General features: G+C 60.0%; 1 protein-coding gene across 1 annotated transcript; it reads left to right on the top strand.

Annotated features, from left to right (window-relative positions):
- Positions 1-1,981: 1,981 nt before the first annotated feature.
- Positions 1,982-17,411, top strand: TESMIN (testis expressed metallothionein like protein). Its single transcript, XM_037062616.1, has 8 exons — positions 1,982-2,458; positions 4,236-4,382; positions 5,996-6,116; positions 7,810-7,886; positions 11,237-11,328; positions 11,824-11,926; positions 15,461-15,606; positions 17,194-17,411. The coding sequence occupies exons 1-8, from the start codon at positions 1,982-1,984 to the stop codon at positions 17,381-17,383; spliced, it is 1,353 nt and encodes a 450-aa protein (XP_036918511.1). The 3' UTR covers positions 17,384-17,411.
- Positions 17,412-18,603: the final 1,192 nt, after the last annotated feature.

The following is an 18,603-nucleotide window of genomic DNA, read 5'->3' as shown; positions in this document are numbered from 1 at the left end:
CTTGCTCGGTAAAGATGTCTGATGTGTGAGTGAATTAATGGGGGTGATGTGTTTGCTCAGGCTATTCGTGCCACTCACATTTTTGTGTGGGCTCTTGGGTGTGTATTACTGGCTTTCTAGGTCCCTGTAGTTTGGGGAGCCCAAGCTGCATTCTGCCCTGCCCTTGAACTCACCTGAGTTCAATGTTATGTGATTGTTCCAGCCATAAAATTAGGGTAAAGCCATCCTCACACATAGGTATGCAAATCCCCGGGAAAAGAGCTGAAAAGACTTAATTCACAGTGGCCCTGCTTGGCAAGGCAGCAGGCAGCGGACAGTGTGGTGGTCAAGGGAATGTCAGCTTTGTCTGGTATTTAAATATTCCAGCAGGAGGGTTTATGCTTTTGTAATTTAAAAAAGAGCTCTCCTAGTTCAAACCCGAAGCCCCAGAGCCTTCTGTGGAGTGCTGCCCCGCGGAGCGCAGGCGCGGGAAGGGGGTTCTCCGAGCTGTGGGCCTTGTTGCCGGGCCCGTCTGTGTGATGCGCTGGCTGCTGGGAATATGCCTTAGGTCACTCCCTTGGCAGGAAAACTCCAACAAGGGTGATGCAGTGACGTTTCTTCGGAGCTCCACTTGAACGTCCCAGGCCAGGTTTGCAGATTAGCCCCAGCACACCTCAGGTTGTCCCTTCACTTTGGGAATTCTCAACCACATGCAATTTTCTCGGGGTTTCTTGATGCTGACGTGTACCGCTACATAGCAGTGTACAGTGCTGCTGTCTTGGCTGTTTGAAAAGTTTAATTTTAAAAAAAGAAATTGGGAAGCTGATGTTTCCCATTTTAATTTTTACCCAGACAACAGTAGCACATGAAACGGTACCCAGGAGTCATGGTGAATCTGTCCTCACCCCCGGCCCCCTGCTCCAAGCTCCCATCCCCGAGCTCCCATCCCCGGAACACCTGTCAGCTCTGCTGGGTGGGCTTGGCAGGCCAGGCCACTGCCCTGCACCAGCTTGCACTCCTTGCAGTGGTGACTTCGGTGAAGGCTGGATTCAGCTCACTCCCCACCCAAAGAGAGCATCGCATTTGTGTGAGTTGTTTGCTACTTCTAGGTCTTGTCAGACTCCACCCCCCAACACCAGTCATCCACACTGGGTTGTTCAAACTCTCTAGGGACAGTGCCCAGTTTTCAGTGACTTGTCCCAAGCGCCAGCACCAAGGATGTGAGGTGTGTGCTCTGCTGGGAAGATGCGGGCGCAAGGCCCCGGCCCTCCATCCACTGGCGGAGCTCCCGCACCGGTTCTGCTGAGCGTGAGGGCAGAAAAGGTACATTTGAAAGGCTAAGGTCAGAAGTCAAGCTACGGAGTCCCACCAGCGCTGCGTCAGACGGACCTGAGTGTCCTCACCTGAGCCTGGAGCTGCTGAGCCCGGGAGTGCCCTTCCCTGCCCACCTCCAACGACAGCGGTCCCTGGTCCCCGTTTACTCTCTGAGCGCCCCTTCTCTACCGGGCGGCTCCCTGCTTCTCACTCCCTAACTTGAGACCTCACCCCACTCCCCGCACCGCTGACTCCCATCCACCTGCCTGCCCCTCCCACCCACCGCCGGCCACGCCCACCACCACTCCAAGCCCCGCCCACGATCTCGCACTGGCCCGACCACGCCCACTTTCACTCTGACTCCGCCCCCTTTCTCAACTGTCAACGGCCACACCTTCACTCCCGCAACCCGAGGCTGTCGGTGCGTCCCTCTGAGGAGGCCTCTCTCGGGGACCCTCTGGACCTGAGACCCCGGCCGCCGTCGGGTGTCTCCAGGGCTGGGGCCGGCCTCCGGTCTGCAGGTGGGGAGGGGAACGGAGGGCCCCTGGGCAACACCCCCCCCTCCCCCATCAGCCGGTGGGCCGCGGGGCGGGGGCGGGGGGGGGGGAGCAGGGGAGCGGCACCCGCTCACCGGCACGTCGTCGCAGGTGCGCGGCCCGCGCCGATCCCGCCTGGCCCGGGCGCGGACATGGACGAGGGCGCTCTGCTCGGCGGGACGTCCAGCCCCGAAGAGGCGATGGCGCCAGACCTGTTCGGTGCAGACGGCGGGTTTGCTTCCGAAGGCCCGCCCCCGAAGGCCGCGGCGGCGGGGAGGGCCGAGCGAGAGGAGGCACCCGTGCTCCGAGACCTGTACCTGAGCGCCGCGGACCCCCCGGGGCCCCTGCTGCACGCGTTCAACCCCGCGCCGAGCGTGGACTGCGAGACCATGGCCAAAGCCGAGCTCCTGGTGGCGGAGAACGAGGAGGAAATGCTTGGGGAGTTCCCGGGGCTCCCCGGGCTCGGCCCCCTGGAGGACGCCGTGCTGCCCGCAGCGCAGCCCCAGCAAGCCTACAACGTGCACTTCCTGTCCCCGGTGCGGACCGCGCAGCACGGGAGCCCCGCCGTCGTGCCCCTGGGCGCCTGGACGCGGGAAGGAGCCGCCCACCTCGGTGTCCGGGTGATTCCAGTAAGATCCGCGTGGGAAACACGCGCAGAACCCCCTGGACCCGCCCCAGTAGGGACGCGAGGCTGCGCTGGCGGCTCCCTGAATTTCCTGCGTCAGCGGCAGCCCCGGTCGGTCGGAGTCCCTCACTCTGAACAGAGGGCGCCCCTTTGTAGTCTGAGGTGCACCAGCCAGCCAGCCATTCTCCCTGCAGGGGGATCCTGTCCTGAGTCCCTGGTTCAAACTCGGCCTAACCCCAGAGGGCTCGAAACCCCAGGGAAAGGACATGCAGTGTGTTGACCTGGGGGCTGCTGTCCCTGGCTTCAGGAAGGGTGCCTGTTTGTCAGTCACTAGTGTCCTTGACAACAGATGCAGTGTCGTGGAGGTCTCGTGTTCTCGAATTTTCCCTTCTTTGTGTTTGTAATGCTTTGTTCTTCAGGCATGTGCAACATGAACCAGTAACTCCTGCGGGTTCTCAGCCCCCGACCTCCTGGGCTGCAGGAAACCCCGGGGGGGGGGGTTCCGCTCTGTGTCCGCTGAGACTAAGCAGAGGATCCCGGGGACGTGGATGCTGGCCCCCCAAAGCATCTAGTTTGGGGAGCTCAACTATGGGGCCATGGGCCCCTTTAGTGCCGTAGCTGAAGCCTGCGCAGCACATCTGAGGTGCCTTGAGGCAGCTGGAGCCTGACTGCGTTGGCACCGCAGCGGGGTTCCCCCCTCTCCTGCCCCCAGTTTTCTGTCAGCCCCACTGCTGCTCCTTGGCCGGATGCTGGCCTGGGGCCCTGCCCTCTCCCCACCTGCCTGAGGGGAGCGTAGCGCAGGTGGTCCCCTCGCCACACCTCCACCCGAAGCTGTCTTCCTCCACAGTGGAGCATGAGGCCAAACATGCCCTGTACCTTCCACCTGTTGGTGCCAGCCTGGCTCCCGCAGAAACACCATCTTTACTGAAGGACTCGCCTGCCTCCGGCACAGGCAGCCGGGCTGGGAAGTGGGGTGGGGGCCCGCAGTGCCAGTTGGCTGCTGCTTTCAGGCCCCTTTACGTTCTCTCCGAACTTGAGAGTGATGCCAGTATTAAAACCCTCAGTGCTGACGGTGATTGTTTTTCACGGAGGCCCTTTAGTTCTTAAACATTCCACCGACGTGCAGTAATATCACGCGTTTCTCCCCGCTCTGGGTCGTCTTGCTGGCATGACAGTTGTGCCAGAGCAGAGCTGAGACACGAGGTGGGTGGTGATGGCTCCCCCACTGCCTCACATTAACAATGAATGGCGTTGTCCCGGGAAAGCACCGCTACTTAATTACAACTGTTACTGGCAACACGTTAGACCTTATGTCACAAGGCTTGCTGAAACAGCAGGCAGGGTTGCAGCTTCTCCGAGAAAGAATGACGGGCCGGAACATTGCACACGGCCCGGCGCACTGGCGCCGAGGACGGGGACTGGCGGTCGTCGATTCGGGAAGGCCCCACTAGGCTGCCAGCTCCTGTAGGGCGGGGCCTGCGGGGCAGCTTGAGGGGCACCCGACGACCGGGGCATCTTCTCGGCTACTTACACCCAGTGCTACCTGGAGATCACATCCCACGCCTCGTGGGCAGATGATTTGGGTTCTGGGGTCCTCAGTCCCCAGTGAGGCTGGTGGGGTGACTTGTTGTCCTGCAGGGAGAAAGGCGAGAGGCCGGGAGGCAGGAAGAGGGTAAGGGTGCTCCGCTGCAACAGCGTGACTTCCACCGAGAGTCTTGCCTTCTGCACCTGCTGAATGCAGCGCCCACGATCCCAGTCCTAAAGTAGCACTGCTTTTTCAGGTGGAAGTAAAGGACGGAGGGGTCACAGGTGAGATTCCGGAGGAGGCCGCGCTGCGGAACCCCCTTTCCCAGGAAGCCCGCGTGTTCTGGTCGTCGCAGGAGGCGGACGGCGCCTCTGGAATGTCTCACCAGGACCCCAGCCCCATGGTAATGAGGCCGAAGAAAGCGTGGCTCTTCGTGGGACCTGTGCGGCCCCTCGCACGCGAGACTAAGCCGCCAGCGATCAGCAGTGCTGGTGGTCTCGGTCACTGGTTTTTCATTCTGCTGAACCATTGCATCAGCGTTTGTGCTGGTTTCATCTACCCAGAGGGGCAGAAGCAGCACCTTCCTAAGGTCCCTTTCACCTCCAAGAGTCTCCCTCCTGCCTGGTCTAAGCAAGGCGAACGCAGATGAGGACGAGGCTGTATTTTGAAGGACGGCAACCACAAGTCCGATCCGTCAGTGCTGACCCAGGCTGGCGCCCGCTCAGCACTCAGCGGCAGGGTTGGCGTGTTGGTAGGAGGGTGGGTGAGGCTGCGGGACACAGGCGCTTCCCTCCCTCCCTGCCCCCAAGTCCCCAGCAATGGGGACTAATACTCCTGTGGGAAGGGCCAGTGGGGACCTCTGCAGTTTGTGTGCCGATTCCCTTTAATTCTCTTACCAGGTCTGTAGGCGCTACTTTCCTCTCCATTTACAGATGGGAAAACCGAGGTGTCGCACTGCCAGCTTCTCCTCTAATGACAGTGCGGGGGGCGGGGCAGGGCAGAGCCCCAACTGCTCGTGGGCAGGGTCCACCTCAGAGTCCACCCGAGCCTGTCTCACAGTGTCGTGTGCGTGTGGGCGCCCGAGTGTGCGTGGCTGAAACTCAGTTCCCTGGAGACCAATGAAACTGGAGCGCACAGGTCTGCTGCTGCTGGGCGATCGGCACCTTACAAACTCAGGCTCCGCACGTGTCGCTTCGGCAGCGTCGGTCCTTGGTGCCCCCTGGGGTTTTCCTGCCCAGGGAACCCGGAGGAACCGTGAAGGCAGATCCACGGTCCCTGCGGGCATGTGTGGCTCTGCCGTCAGGCTGGGCGCTGTGTGGGGGCAGAAGCCACTGCCCTCTGGCCTCGGGGACAGGACTGCGCGCAGGGAGGGCTCCAGCTGGCCCTTACCTGACTGACGTGTCCTGCTCACAGGCTCGCTTGACTTGTGGAGGACGTATTTACAGGCAGAACCCAAGCAGGCGGTCTGAGAGTGCTGGTCAGGCCCAGGAATGTTGACGGAGCTTCTTAGAACTTTCCTGTCCTTGCATTAACCTTTCCAGGTTGCTCTTGTAGAAAATAAAATTAATACATATTTTTTAAAAATCCCACGTGTTAAATAACAGCACATGCACGTGGCAGGAAAGAACGATCGTCACGAAATTAGAAAGCACTCTGAGTGTGCGGCTGCTGCAGAGACAGCGCCTGGGGCCGACGTTTTCAGGAGAACTGACGAGCTGAGTGGGGCGGGGCGCTCCGCACGCCTTCTGCTCAGGTAGACCCTGGACAGTAAGGGGCACCGTCCCTTACTGTGCCCACCTCAAGGGTCAGGCGCCTGCGGAGAAGGGCGGGGCAGGAACTTCCGTCCGCCCACCCCCAGAGCAGGTTGTGGAGTGAGACGTGGGGAACACGTCTGCCGCTTGCCATTTCCCACAAAAAGTTACTGGCTTAAAGCTGCGTTCTCAGATTGCGGCGTGTGTAGGTTCACCTGGCCGGCTGGCTTTTCGAACGGTGCCCACCCACTGCTTTCTGTTCCAGGTGCTGTGCCAGATGAGGGGGGGCGCGCCGATACTGTGCATAGATGGCCCCGGCGCAGCCGGGCTGCAGGCTCTTCACTGGGCTCCTCGTGGCCGGGACCAGAGCGGTTCCCCACAGTCAGGTATGGAGCCCACTACAAACGCACCCTATGTAAGTTGGTAAGTGAACACGCTTTAGCTTTGCACCAAAAGTAAAAGTGAAATGGGCAGTTAGGATACTAAGTCATGTTCTGTAGTAGTGAGCTAAGAATAGAACAATGTCTTTATGGGCTAGTTTATGTGCACTGTGTCGACTATCTCGAATTCTTGGGTAGCTGTCCTCTGCAGCTGCTAGCTGAAGGGACTCCGCAGCCTGACAGGTGACAATTCATGCTGACAGGTGGCCCTGCCCCACGGTCCCTGGGCTGCGGTGTCCACCTTTCCCAGGGTGGGTGGGAGGCTGACTGCTCAGGTGCGTTGTACACTAACATTTAATGTAAACATTTTTGTACAATCACCTTGAGCTGAAATAACTGTAGCAAATGCTGACTGCGGGACATCCATTCACTCAGAAACATCTTCAAACCGGCACAATGGTAACAAGTGACACATAAATGCTGGGTTATCCCAAAATGCTTGTGAGGGATTAAAGATTAAAAGGTTGTATTTACAGAAGTTAGACATGAATTCTTTAAAAACAGGCATTTCTATGTGGACAATAATGTAATGGTGTCATTCTAAGTATTGGGTTAACCAGGATGGTTTTCTTATTAGATGTTAAGGAAATTTTCTTACCAGATGACTCGCTGACCTGCCAAAAAATTTATGTCAACACTACACCCAAATGTCATTTCAAGGGACCTTTGGCGCCAAGTGCGGAGGAAGAGTGTGGCCTCTGCTCCACCGGGGGCCCCTTCACCCAGGGACTGCGAGATGCCTTCCAGGCTCGGCCTCTCCCCGCGGAGCAGGAGCAGGGCGGGGCCTGGCTGCACGGGGCGGAGCTGCCCGGCCTCTGCACAGGCAGATGGGCCTTCTTCCCCGATGCCGCTCCTTCTGGCGCCCAGCGGCCCCTGCTGCTGCAGCCCGTAGATGGGCAGGAGGAGAGGGTTTGAGTGATGCTCACCACACCTGCTTCCTTGTCAGCTGATCACACCTCGGCCGCCCAGTCCCCTGCGCTGTAAACATCACCCTAAAGTGACCACATCCTGACGGAGTCTCAAGGTAGCAGGACTCAGGGGCCACGCAGGCCCGACTCCGAGGGCGGTGGCTCAGGAGACCGAGCTCGGCTCTCCTTCCACCGGGCCCCCCGAACACCGAGGTTCACAGGCCCCTCGTGTCTCAGGGGTGTTCTTCACTGCACCCTCAGGCCAGAGGAACGCCTGTCAGTTCTAGTCCTTAAAAAGTTCGGTCCAAATAGCCTAATAAATTACATCCTGACACCTTAGGGCTGGAAAAAGAATACACACAACTGGGAAGTAGTTCACCTGGTGTCCAACAGATGTCGCTGTGCTTTTTTGAAAATAAAAGCTCTGGGCTTCTGGGGGCATTTACTGGGCAGGCGCAGTGGGGCCCCCACCAGCACCAGGGGGACCGGGCACAGCTTGGCCCCCATGCTCAAGCTCAGTCACTTTATGGCAAAGAAAAAGGGTGTAAGAGGTAAAAAAAATCATTGACCTGGAAGCTTTTTATAGGATAAAAACATAAATAGGATGAAGATAAGTTTAAATGACTGCACACAATAGTCAGTGACTCATTCTCGGTTTTGTGCTCCCATCCGTGCGCAAGCAGAGGAAAAGCAATGTGTGGTTTCGGTCGGTTTTCCCTGTCCTCCTGCAGATGGCCCCAGACCAGTGACGGCTTTAGTAGGACGCCTTTTGCCCGTACCAGCAAAACTAAACCTCATCACACAACAAGTGAGTCGTCATTTTAATTTTTAAAAATGCAGTCGAGCATTATCATCTCTTGAAATGTCAGTTGCCAAAGCTGGCATTTCTCAGGCAATATAATCTATCCTCCATTTAAAGACCAACAGGAAATGGCTGACCAGGCGGCCAGCCTCTCCCGGCTGCCCCAGACACAGGGAAGGGCGGACTGAGTCCAGGGCATGGCTATCTGCCACCTCTGTGACGCTGTCTGGTCCTCCCCTCCGCCTCCAGGCCACTGTTCTGCCCCTGTGGTCCTGCCACCAGCACCCCCTCGGTGTTATGGAAATGGTTGAGGTTTAACGTGCGTCTGCAGCTGCAGCTGTAAGACAGACACGCTCTGCTCCCAAGTCCGGCTGTGAGACCTCACCGCCCCAGAAGCACCTTCCATGACTTCCTGCCCAGGCGGCCAGCCACTGTCCCCACCCTGTGGTTTCTGGGCGTGTGTGGGTTTGTGCACGTCCATGGGGAGTGTGAGCGCTGTGGGGGGTCTCATGAGTGTGTGTGTGTCTGTGAGCTACACACCAGGACAAGCCTGGCACACACAGGGCATCACCCCTCCCACCCGCAGGTGCAGGGCTGAGCTCTGAGGTTGCCTCAGCCAGCGAACAGGAACCCCCAAAACAAAATGCAACACACCGCTCTGCCCTCCTGCGGGAGCAGGTGCACGCTGGGACCGTGGACGGTGGGCATTGGGTGGGCGTCAGGGACGCGGTTGGTGGGAGGAAAGCAGGCTACAAGTTTGCACAGGGCGTGCTGTGGGCTCCATCCAGAAGGGGGCACTTGATCACAGTCTTGAAGCCAGGGGGGCCTGGAAGACTCCGGGAGGCGAGGACCAGCGCAGCACAGGGTCACGCCTGCTGTGGAGACAGCCAGGAGGAGCCTCTGGGGCCAGGGTGCAGTGAGCAGGAGCAGGTGGGAGGGCTGTGCCTCCCACGGGGCTGGCACAGAGGAGGGCCGGGGGCGGAGGTGGGGACCCAGCTGTCATCTAATCTCAGTGATTTCAGGAGGACAGTGGCTCAGCCCATGGTGGCAGTGCCGTGGGGTCAGTGTCATCGACGGGCTGGGTGTGGGATGGGAGATGGAGGAGTCAGGATGCTGGTTTTCAGCCTGACCTGGTGCTAAACTGGTGTGTGGGGTCCCATGTGGAATACTGAATTTGGGGCATCCCTTAGACACCTGTGGTGATGACACTGCCTAGGAGTCGGGAGTTTAGCGTGGAGGAGAAGGTCAGTCAGTGCACAGGTGGGGGTTAAAGTCGTGAGACTAGAGATCATCACTGTGGCCGAGGGTGTGCACAGAGTTAAATGTTTGCCAATGAATAAATATTTCCTCAAGTGCGACAGCAGCCAGGAGGGGAGGCTGTTCCAGGCTGAGGAGAGAGGAGCACGAGTCCCAGCCGTGACCCATGCGCACCAACAAGGGGTCTGTCGTGAGCCTCTCCTCTGCCGGGCTGCCCTGCACCTCCTCCTCGCCTTGCCTTGCCTTCCCCACTGTCGCAGCTCAGTAAGGCCAGCACCGGCTGTTCTTCCTCCCCCCACCCCCCACCCCCACCCCCACCCCCAGAGCCTCCTCTCCTCCTTGCCTGTGTCATTCTTGTCCCCACTTTGGCTCCCCTGGCTTCTTTTAAATTACCTTTTCATCCCCAACCAAAGACATGCTTATTGACTTTAGAGAGGGGGGAAGGGAGGGAGAGAAACATGGATGTGGGAGAGAAACACTGATCGGTTGTTTCACGTGGGTGCCCAGGCCTGGAATTGAACCTGCAACCTTTCAGTTTACAGCTGACGCCCCACCCGACTGAGCTGCACTGGCAGGGGCTTTTGGGGCAATGATTTGAGCGATGCCCTGGCTGCTTGCCTGCCACACCCCCGGCTCTGTTCTCTCGCTCCTCCGCCAAGTGCACCGGGGACCACAGTCTGGGCGAGCCACTCAGAAACAGGCTCTCGGTCGCAGGACGGGACGTGCTGACACAGACCCGCCTCCTCCACACAGGCGGGGGTGGGGGGGGACTTGCTTTCTCTGCTCCTGGGGGCCAAGCACTGCTGAAGGGGCCATGGACGCTGTCAAAGCGCCTCCCTCAACTCACTGCCTACCTGGCCTTTAGGAGCATTTCCTTCTCTCTGCTTTACTCTGAGGCTGAATAAGCAGAGGGGCAAGGAGACTGTACGTGGTTTATGCAAAGAATCGCCTCGACCTGGGAACTGCCAGACCCTCCCTCCAGAAGCTCTGTGGGCCCCGTGTGGGGACACCCACGGGTGTCTGTAGGCTGTGAGAGGGACACCGGGCGGGCACAGCGACATACAAATGCCCCTCCCCCTGCAGATGAAGGACGCAGCTGCTCTCGGCCAGGAGAGGGGGACCCTGGGGCTGAGGTCCCCGGCCACTCGGGGTTTGTACGGAAGGAGTTAGACCAGGGTGGCTCCTCACGTCCTCAAGCCTCACGTGGCCAGGGCCGCATGCTGTTAAAAAGAAGCAGGAGAGGGAAAGAGAGGAGGACCTGTAATGTGGGGTCTCCCAGACCATGCTTCCTAAACAGAGCTTGTTCTTCAGTCTCGAGATTTGGGGGAGGGAGGGTCAGAGGGACAGCACAGAACCTGAACGCTGATGTGGGCGGAGTCACAGACCCACCATTTTCCCGACCCCCGTGGCGGTTTCAAGCTCCGAGAAGGAGGAACTGGGACCCGTGGCGGTTTACCAGCATTTCCCTCCCCCGCTTCCCGTGACCATTGTCTTCGTGCTACTGAGCGACATACAGACAAAGAACCAGACGACAAGGGACATGGATAAAGCAGAGGCTGTAACGTGGCTTTGGAATTTGTTAAAACTGACTGCAATTGGTTTTGTGTAGATGATAAAGTTGTGGTTCCTACTGAGACGTCGAAGCTCAAGATCACTTACATCCTACAGAGGATGTAGGAGTGATGGCCAGTTTTAGTTTACAGAAATTTGTAATTGGACTTATTTTACAAAATGAGGAAGATGTCCGATACAGTGCCCTGGGTGGCCAGCTGACAGCTGTGTGCGTGGCCGCCAGCCAATCGGTGACCGGGCCCTGCACCTGCGACCCCTCCTTCGTCCCCCAGCCAGGCCCGCTGGCCCTGCACCCTGCCCGGGCCCCTGGGGCTGCTCTCCCCACTGCGGCCCTCCTCACAGCCTGCACCGGGGCCTGCTGGGGGCCAGTCATCCCATCAGGGGCAAGTCCCAGGCAAGGCTGTAAAGGGACTGTGATGGAAAGGGCCGGAGGAAAGGGGACCGTTTTCTCTGCATGGCGGGGCTGACTCGGTGGAACTTTTGGAACATACGGCCAACTCAAAATATTTGTGCCTTTGCTTCTGCAGCTCAGCGAGGGAGCCCCAGCGACCACAGTCAATGGGTCTGCCTTCCCCACGGGGCCAGCCCTGGCGGCGCCACCCAAAACAGCTGTGGCTGGGTAAGGACGGCAGCAGTTGGCTCCTGCTCTTGGGCTTTGCAAGGCCCTCCCTGGTACATTTGTGATCTTCTAAGTTATAAAATCAGCTACATGCCCCTCCCTCGCTTGTCCCTCTTCCCCACACAGTGACGGGGGTGTAGCCCGACAGAGCCCAGACCAGGCACAACCACCAGGCCCCACGGTCCACTCCCGGTCAAGGCCTGGCCAAGGGGCGAGCCCCCTGCCTGGGACGGGGACAGTGGGGGCGGGGGCGGGGCCTCCAGTGGCCACTGCCAGGAGATGGTTTTGCTCTGCAAACCCCTGTGCAAGGAGCCAGCGCTTTGAGGAGCTCTCTCCGTCTTCTATGCAAGTCCCTGGAGAACACCGTGCCGGCTGGTCGGTCGGGGGGTCATCACAGAGAAGCTGTGTGGGCCACACGTGGGCTCGGCCGCGCGCTCTGCCCCCCACCTGCCCCGGCCGCCACGCCGCTGACACGCTGTGCTGCTGTCTCCACAGGTGCTGCAGCCGCCTTGCCGGTGGGGACTTCCTCGGCAACTGCAGCTGTGACGGTGGCTGCAACAGTTTGTGTCACGGGATGGAACGGTTTAAGGCCATTAAGGTAAATAACGTTCCCACGAAACACAGGCGCTGTAGTGTTGAGAAGCGCTTGAGCTGTTCGTAAGATCCACCCCCAAGAGTCTCCCCCCGGCACAGGGAAAGCCCAAGGTGCTGACTCTGAGCTGCGTGTGCTCTGTGCCCAAAGGTGGGGACCCAGAGAGAGCGTCCCTCCAGCGGTGGGGGCGCTGCACAGCTCCCAAGGGCCTGGCTTAAGGACATGCAGACGCCCCCGTGTCTCGGTTTGAGAAGCGTAGGTCGGATGTGCAGCAGAGGGGCCCACGTGGGGGCCTCAGGCCTCTGGCTGGTCCACTGAACAGAGAAAACGGGGTACGGGGGGCGCTCAGCCATCATGCACATCTGGTCTGTGTTCCTGGGTGTCCGGTAACAGGAGACTTCAGCTTCCTTCCCAGGGCTCCAGCCCCACAGGCCAAGTGCAGGCTGCTGCTGAAGGCCAAGTGCGGAGCTCACAGCACCCGCCCCCACCCCTCTGTGTGCCCAGAGCAGGCAGGACGAGTGGGCGGGGCTGCCAGCCGGCCGGGGACATGGCCCTGTGCGCTCTAGGTCACAGAGGGCCGCGGGGGGCCACCATGCCGCCTGTGGACTGGAGGCGGTCCCACTGTGCCCTGGTCGGTCGGTTCATCTTTTCTAAAATACTTAACCCTCTCTTGAATGATCGGCCCATCAGTTGAAGACAACTCACAGCCTTGGTCCAGCCAGACCTGCCGGGCAGAAGACGATGACGTGCACGTGACGTCGGTCCCCTCGCACTTTCTACAGGGGTGAAGGCACTGCCTGCCCCTCAGAGTAAGAAGCTTGACTGAAAGATGCAGTGCTCTGCACACTGCGGGCAGGGACACGAATCGGCACGTCCACTTTGGGAGTCTGCGTGGCAATAGCGGCTGGAGCTGAACCTTCATTTGTACTGTGACTGGCAATTCTATCCCTGAAAACACAGCCGATGGGAAGGAGTGCACGTGTCCACCAGAGACTTGCCGAGAACGTTCGCACCAGGTTCAGTCATCGCAGCCCCACACCCAAGTGCCCGTCCAGGTCGCAGGGGTCCGTGTGTTGAGGGGAACCACAGTGCAGCACTGGACGGCAGTGGGACAGGAAGGGCCGGAGCCGTGTGCGGCTGTGGGGGAGCCCACCGGCACTGCGCTGATGGAAGGAGCTGGATGGAGAGGGTCGCACTGCGCCACCCACTGGCGTGAAGTCAGACTGGTGGTCCCCATTGGGGGGTGTGGGCTGAGAGGGAGGCTGAGGGACCCTCTGGGGGCTGCAGGCTCCTCCAGCTTGACCTCGGGGGGGTGCTTACCAGGTGCTCACCAGCTCAAACGCACCACGCCCCGCCTGCAGGCGTGTGCACCACGACGGACCCCCACTCTGCGGCAGCCTCACTCCCGGCCTGCCTTGCGGTGGGCGTCTCCGGATCTTTTCAACGAGCATTGGCTCACTCTGCTATTAAAAACCTGCACAGCTGTCTGTGTAGGTGGAAGGGAGGTAAATAGACAAAGAATGTCAGAGTCGATAAAAACGGTCATGTTGCCCGAAAAGACAGCCCGGCGGTGAGACCTGGGGCTGCCCTGTGGGCAACGTGCACGCTGGCCCTGTGGATGACGCTGGGACACGGCGCGTGTCTGGCAAACTCGAGCTGCTGGCAGAGCCGAGCCCCGCTTGTCGGGAAGAGCGACGGAACTGTGGGCAGGGGATGCGTCCCTGCGGACACCCTGCTTTTCTCGGCCACTGCACCACCGGGGACCCCCCACGATGAGTGCGCGTGGCTTTGAGACGCGGCTGCCACAGGCCTTCCACGTGCAGACAGGTGGGCGGGGAATGAGTGGGGCCGCGCGCCCTTCACGATGGGGGAGGCGCTTCCCAGGACTGCCCCCTAAGTGACGGGGAGTCTGACGGGACAAACAGCTGGTCTGTGGGGTGGCACCAGCCCACTGCGCCGCCTGGCCGGGGCTGGATTCGTTTCTTTAACATAAATTACATGCCTTAGAGATCAGGCAGATGAGCCCAGGCTGCCCATGGGAGCCGGCCCCGTGTCCTGGACGCACCGTGTCCCCTGAGGACACCTGCCGCCAGGGATGCCTGCTCTGTGGCTGCGGCTCTGGCCCTGGGAGCCACAAGCGATAGCCAGCAGACTGGTGTCCCCAGAGGTGGGCCTCCTCTTCCCTGGGCGGAGTAGGGGGACATGTCCCCAGGCGAATGCTGGTCGAGTACTTGAAGTGGTGGCAGGCGGCTCAGCCCAGCGCGCAGCCCCTCAGAGGCGAGAATGGGCGGTGCCCTCCTGGGGGCAGACTGGTTCCTGGGCAGCCAGGCACTCTTTCCCGGAGACTGAGTGGCAGTGGGGTACTTGCTTCCCCCTTCAGTTTCGTCTCTCCCTTTTCTATCTCTTCGTGTTGGAGGAAAAGAGGAAAGGGCAGAACCCTCAGGCCTACCCGCTTGGCAGAGACACCTGCCTGTGGAGACTGTCTCTCGCTGCTTCAGGCCTTTTGGGGAAGCCTGTGAATCTCACTTCTAAAAGGCTGTCCTGGAAGGTCAGGCCTAAGACAGGTCCTCCCGGCTTCAGAGCTGTGCACCAAAAGGCCCCACCGCCCCCACTGGGACCCTGAAGGTGCAGTCAGCACCTTGGCAGAGACGGAACGCCAAGAGGTGCGAGTGACCCGCAGTCCCTGGCACTGGAGCCACCTGAGATGCCAAAGAAACCTGCTCAGAACGCTGGGAGGTGCAGAATAAAACACACCACCCACCCTCTGAGGTGTGCGGCTGAGTTGGAAACGCCAGGGCTAGAATGCAGAGGCAGCTGGAAACCCAGTGGCCCCCAGGGCCAGCTTGGGCAAAGGCCCAGACCCAGGCTCGTCGGGTGCAGCCGGGAACCGCCCCCACCCCACCCGTGGGTTCGTATTCTGGGGCCCGCATAGCCTCCGCTGCAGGGGGAAGAGGTGAGCCCCCCGGGATGGCGTGGCCAGCCACCGCATGCACACTCCCTCCATTCTGCAGGGGTGCTTCCCCAGAATGCCCCGCGGAGGCAGAGAGCACCCTGGGGACTCCCACCCACATTGCCAGCCTTCCAGAGTCCCTCCCTACTCACCTGTCAGCACACCAGTGTGTCCCCACAATGGCGTCGAGTGGGAACATGCTCTTCGCTCCCCTCACACTATGGTTTTTTGGTATGAAAATTGCAGATTATAGCCCTGGCTGGTGTAGCTCAGTGGATTGAGCACAGGCCTGCGAACCAGAGGATCACGGTTCGATTCCCAGTCAGGGCACATGCCTGGGTTGCAGGCCGGTTCCCTGCAGGCCAACTCCCAGCAGGGGACACACAAAAGGCAACCATACATTGATGTTTCTCTCCCTCTCCCCTTCCCCTCTAAAGGTAAAGAAATAAATTTTAAAAAAAGAAAAGAAAATTGCAGATTAGGCACACATATAAATACGAACAGTTATTTTAGTCCAAATAGAATTTGTTCGTTGCCTGTTGATGGCCAGCAGGACAAGCTCGTTTCACTGAAGCATTTTACATTACCAGGCCAAAATGATGTGCTCTTCTATTTGCAAATGCACTGGCTGCGGAAATTACCAGGAGAGCCCAGAACGAAAAACACCAGTGGCCGTGCCTGCCTGCATGGAGACTGGAGGCGTGGAGGGCGGACGACCGGGAATCAGGGCCGAGAGGTGGGTGCCTTGGGAGGGGAGTTCGGTTCTGCGGGGGGAGGAGCGAGTGTGGGGGGCCATGCCAGGGAGGGGGGCAGGGCCCCGGGGCCAGCACTGAGCACCAGGCTCACTCAGGCAGGGGTCACTGGTGGGCCCCGGGCCTCAGGCAGCAAGGGTGTGACGTCCAGACAGCAAACCCGGCCACCCCTTGCCACCTGCAGCCACAGCTCAGGGCCACTGGGACGAGGGCTGCAGTCCTTGCCACAGTGCGGTGGGCTCACAGCTGCAGGCGCCCTGCTGACTCGGTTTGCAGCCGTGCCGTGGTCCTCGCAGGCCTCAAAGGCCACCAGGGGTTTTACTGTGTCGAACCAGATCGTCCGTTTGAAAGAACGGCTCTGCTCTCAGATGCCATTGAGTCACGTCCTTGAAAAGCCAAGGTCACTTTCACTTGGTTAGAAAGACGGCCACAGCACGCATCGTCATGACCTGCAGAGACCTTTACCTGTAAACAGTGACTGAAACGTGGCCAAGTGTCCTGCAAGGTGGCACGTGACAGTGTCACCGCCTCGCTCGGGCTGTGTGTGTCCGATGGGGCCAGCCGAAGGCTCCAGGCATTGGGCTCTGGCCTCGAAACCGGGTGACACCTGTTCATCGGGGCACCCCGATCTCCTGCCTCCAGTCCACGCCCTTGCACACTGTCCAGACAGGGAGACCCAAGTTGTCCCAGTCCTGTGGGGNGTGTCGAACCAGATCGTCCGTTTGAAAGAACGGCTCTGCTCTCAGATGCCATTGAGTCACGTCCTTGAAAAGCCAAGGTCACTTTCACTTGGTTAGAAAGACGGCCACAGCACGCATCGTCATGACCTGCAGAGACCTTTACCTGTAAACAGTGACTGAAACGTGGCCAAGTGTCCTGCAAGGTGGCACGTGACAGTGTCACCACCTCGCTCGGGCTGTGTGTGTCCGATGGGGCCAGCCGAAGGCTCCAGGCATTGGGCTCTGGCCTCGAAACCGGGTGACACCTGTTCATTGGGGCACCCCGATCTCCTGCCTCCAGTCCACGCCCTTGAACATTGTCCAGACAGGGAGACCCAAGTTGTCCCGGTCCTGTGGGGTCCAGCACAGCTGCCCGCAGCCCCCTGTGCAGGGCTCCTTGGGTCCCTTGGAGGCCAGTGTGTCCTCAGGGCCTCCTGGGGCTCCCTGGCTCCTGGGACCCCGGGTAGGGGGGCTGATGCCCAGCCTGGCTGTGCAGACTCTGCTCAGGGCTCGGGCCCAGGTGGACCTGCAGGCTCCTCCCGCCCAGCCCGTGGCCGTGGCCGTGGCCGGAGCCCAGGCCTCTGGGGGTGCGGGTGGGTCTGATTGTGAGAAAATTCAGAATCTACCACGAGAGGGATGTCAGGAAGCTGACCGATGTATCTTCCTCCATGTTTTTCTTCTAAAAGTGATACTTGGTGTCACTCCCATGAACAGCTTCCGATGTTAGGGAGGCACCGTTCGGTTTTTACCAGTGACATTCTTTAAAACGCCGTGGCATGCCTGTCCCCTTGCACATAGCGGTGCCTAAACGCAGCGGAGCCTCTGCCGGGCCTCACAGCCACGTCCCCACAGGTGGTCCTCGTGCATCTCCTGGGAGGTGGTGGAGGCGACCTGCGCCTGCCTGCTGGCCCAGGGCGAGGAGGCCGAGAGGGCGCAGCGCTCGGAGGGCCTGGCCCAGCAGATGATCCTGGAGGAGTTCGGGAGGTGCCTGTCGCAGATTCTCCACACCGAGTTCAAGTCCAAAGGGTTGACCATGGAATAGACCAGAGCCCGGCGGGTGCGGTGCCGGAGGGAGGTATATTCAGGACGAAGGCCAGGTCTGTGGGAGCGGCCGCAGGAGTAAGGTCAGGCTCTCCCTCTGCATCGCGGACACCAGGACTCGGTCTCTGAGGGGCCGGCCACCTGAAGCCCCTCTGTGGGGACAAGCACGACACACGGTTGTTGTGGGGCCACGGGGGGGCCTGGGCCCCCGTGGTGCTGGGAGACACGTGTGCACTGACCCAGAGGCTGGCGGGTGCACACGGGGCCGGGGGCGGAGGCAGGGCCCGCCCTACTGACTTCGTCCCCCTTGGGAGTTTTTCTGTGGACATGTCTCTGCATAAAAAGCCATATGATTCCCCCCCCCCAAATTATTTAGAAATAAAGTCCCCAGGTGGGCCGCTGAGACACAGCGTAAAATCTCCAGGGAACTAGTGCACGCCCTGCAAGATCTGAGTGCAGACATGTCCCCAGAGCAGCAGGGACCCTCAGCCTCCTCCCAGACTCCCTCCCTGCACGCAGACCTCCGCGCCACCGCCTCCCCAGCAGTGTCTGGAGTGTGGGACTGGAGTGTGGGACTGAAAGTCACCCGGTTCCCCACGTGTTTGTTTGTCGCGTGGAGACACTTTATGGCTCACCTGAACTCCCCGTAACGACCGTTGCGCGAGTGTTGTTGTCGGCGGAGTGTGGTTAAAGTAACTAGTTTGCGAAGCCAGCAGGTAAGATTGGCTAGTAGGGTGACTCTTTGGGTTCTATTGTAAAGCAAAGCGGAATAAAAAGTTCAAATGTCTGGTCGTGATTTCCTTAGTAACGGACTAGCGCTGGCCCCTCAGACGATGCTCCCACCCCTCCCACCCACAGCGGGCTGGGGCGGTGGCCGCATGCACACGGGTGTGCCGGAGCCGCACGCGGGGGCGGGCAGAGCTGTAGTGGGAACAGCTGAGTCCTGGCACCCAATTCTTCTGTCTGGGCCCCTCTCCCGTCCTAACAGGGACTCTGAGGCCAAAGCCAGGGTGGAGCCGGCAGTGTGAGCCGGTGGGCTCTTGCGGGGGGGGGGTGGGTTGTGGCTCTGGGAGCCCCTCATCCCACACAGCTGGCACAGAGCAGGGCAGGCTGCTGCCCTGGCCACCTGCCCCTTGTCCTCGGGCTGGAAGGGCACCTGGGAATGGGGGCTTCCCCACGATGCTGCTAATGGCGATATCTGCTGGCCACACAGGAAATTAA

This window comes from Sturnira hondurensis, unplaced genomic scaffold (assembly GCF_014824575.4).
Source record: "Sturnira hondurensis isolate 20B ecotype Veracruz unplaced genomic scaffold, ASM1482457v3 Scaffold0014099, whole genome shotgun sequence".
Classification (NCBI taxonomy): Eukaryota; Metazoa; Chordata; class Mammalia; order Chiroptera; family Phyllostomidae; genus Sturnira; species Sturnira hondurensis.
Note: the sequence above shows the minus strand (reverse complement) of the source record. Positions and strands in the feature narration are given on the sequence as shown.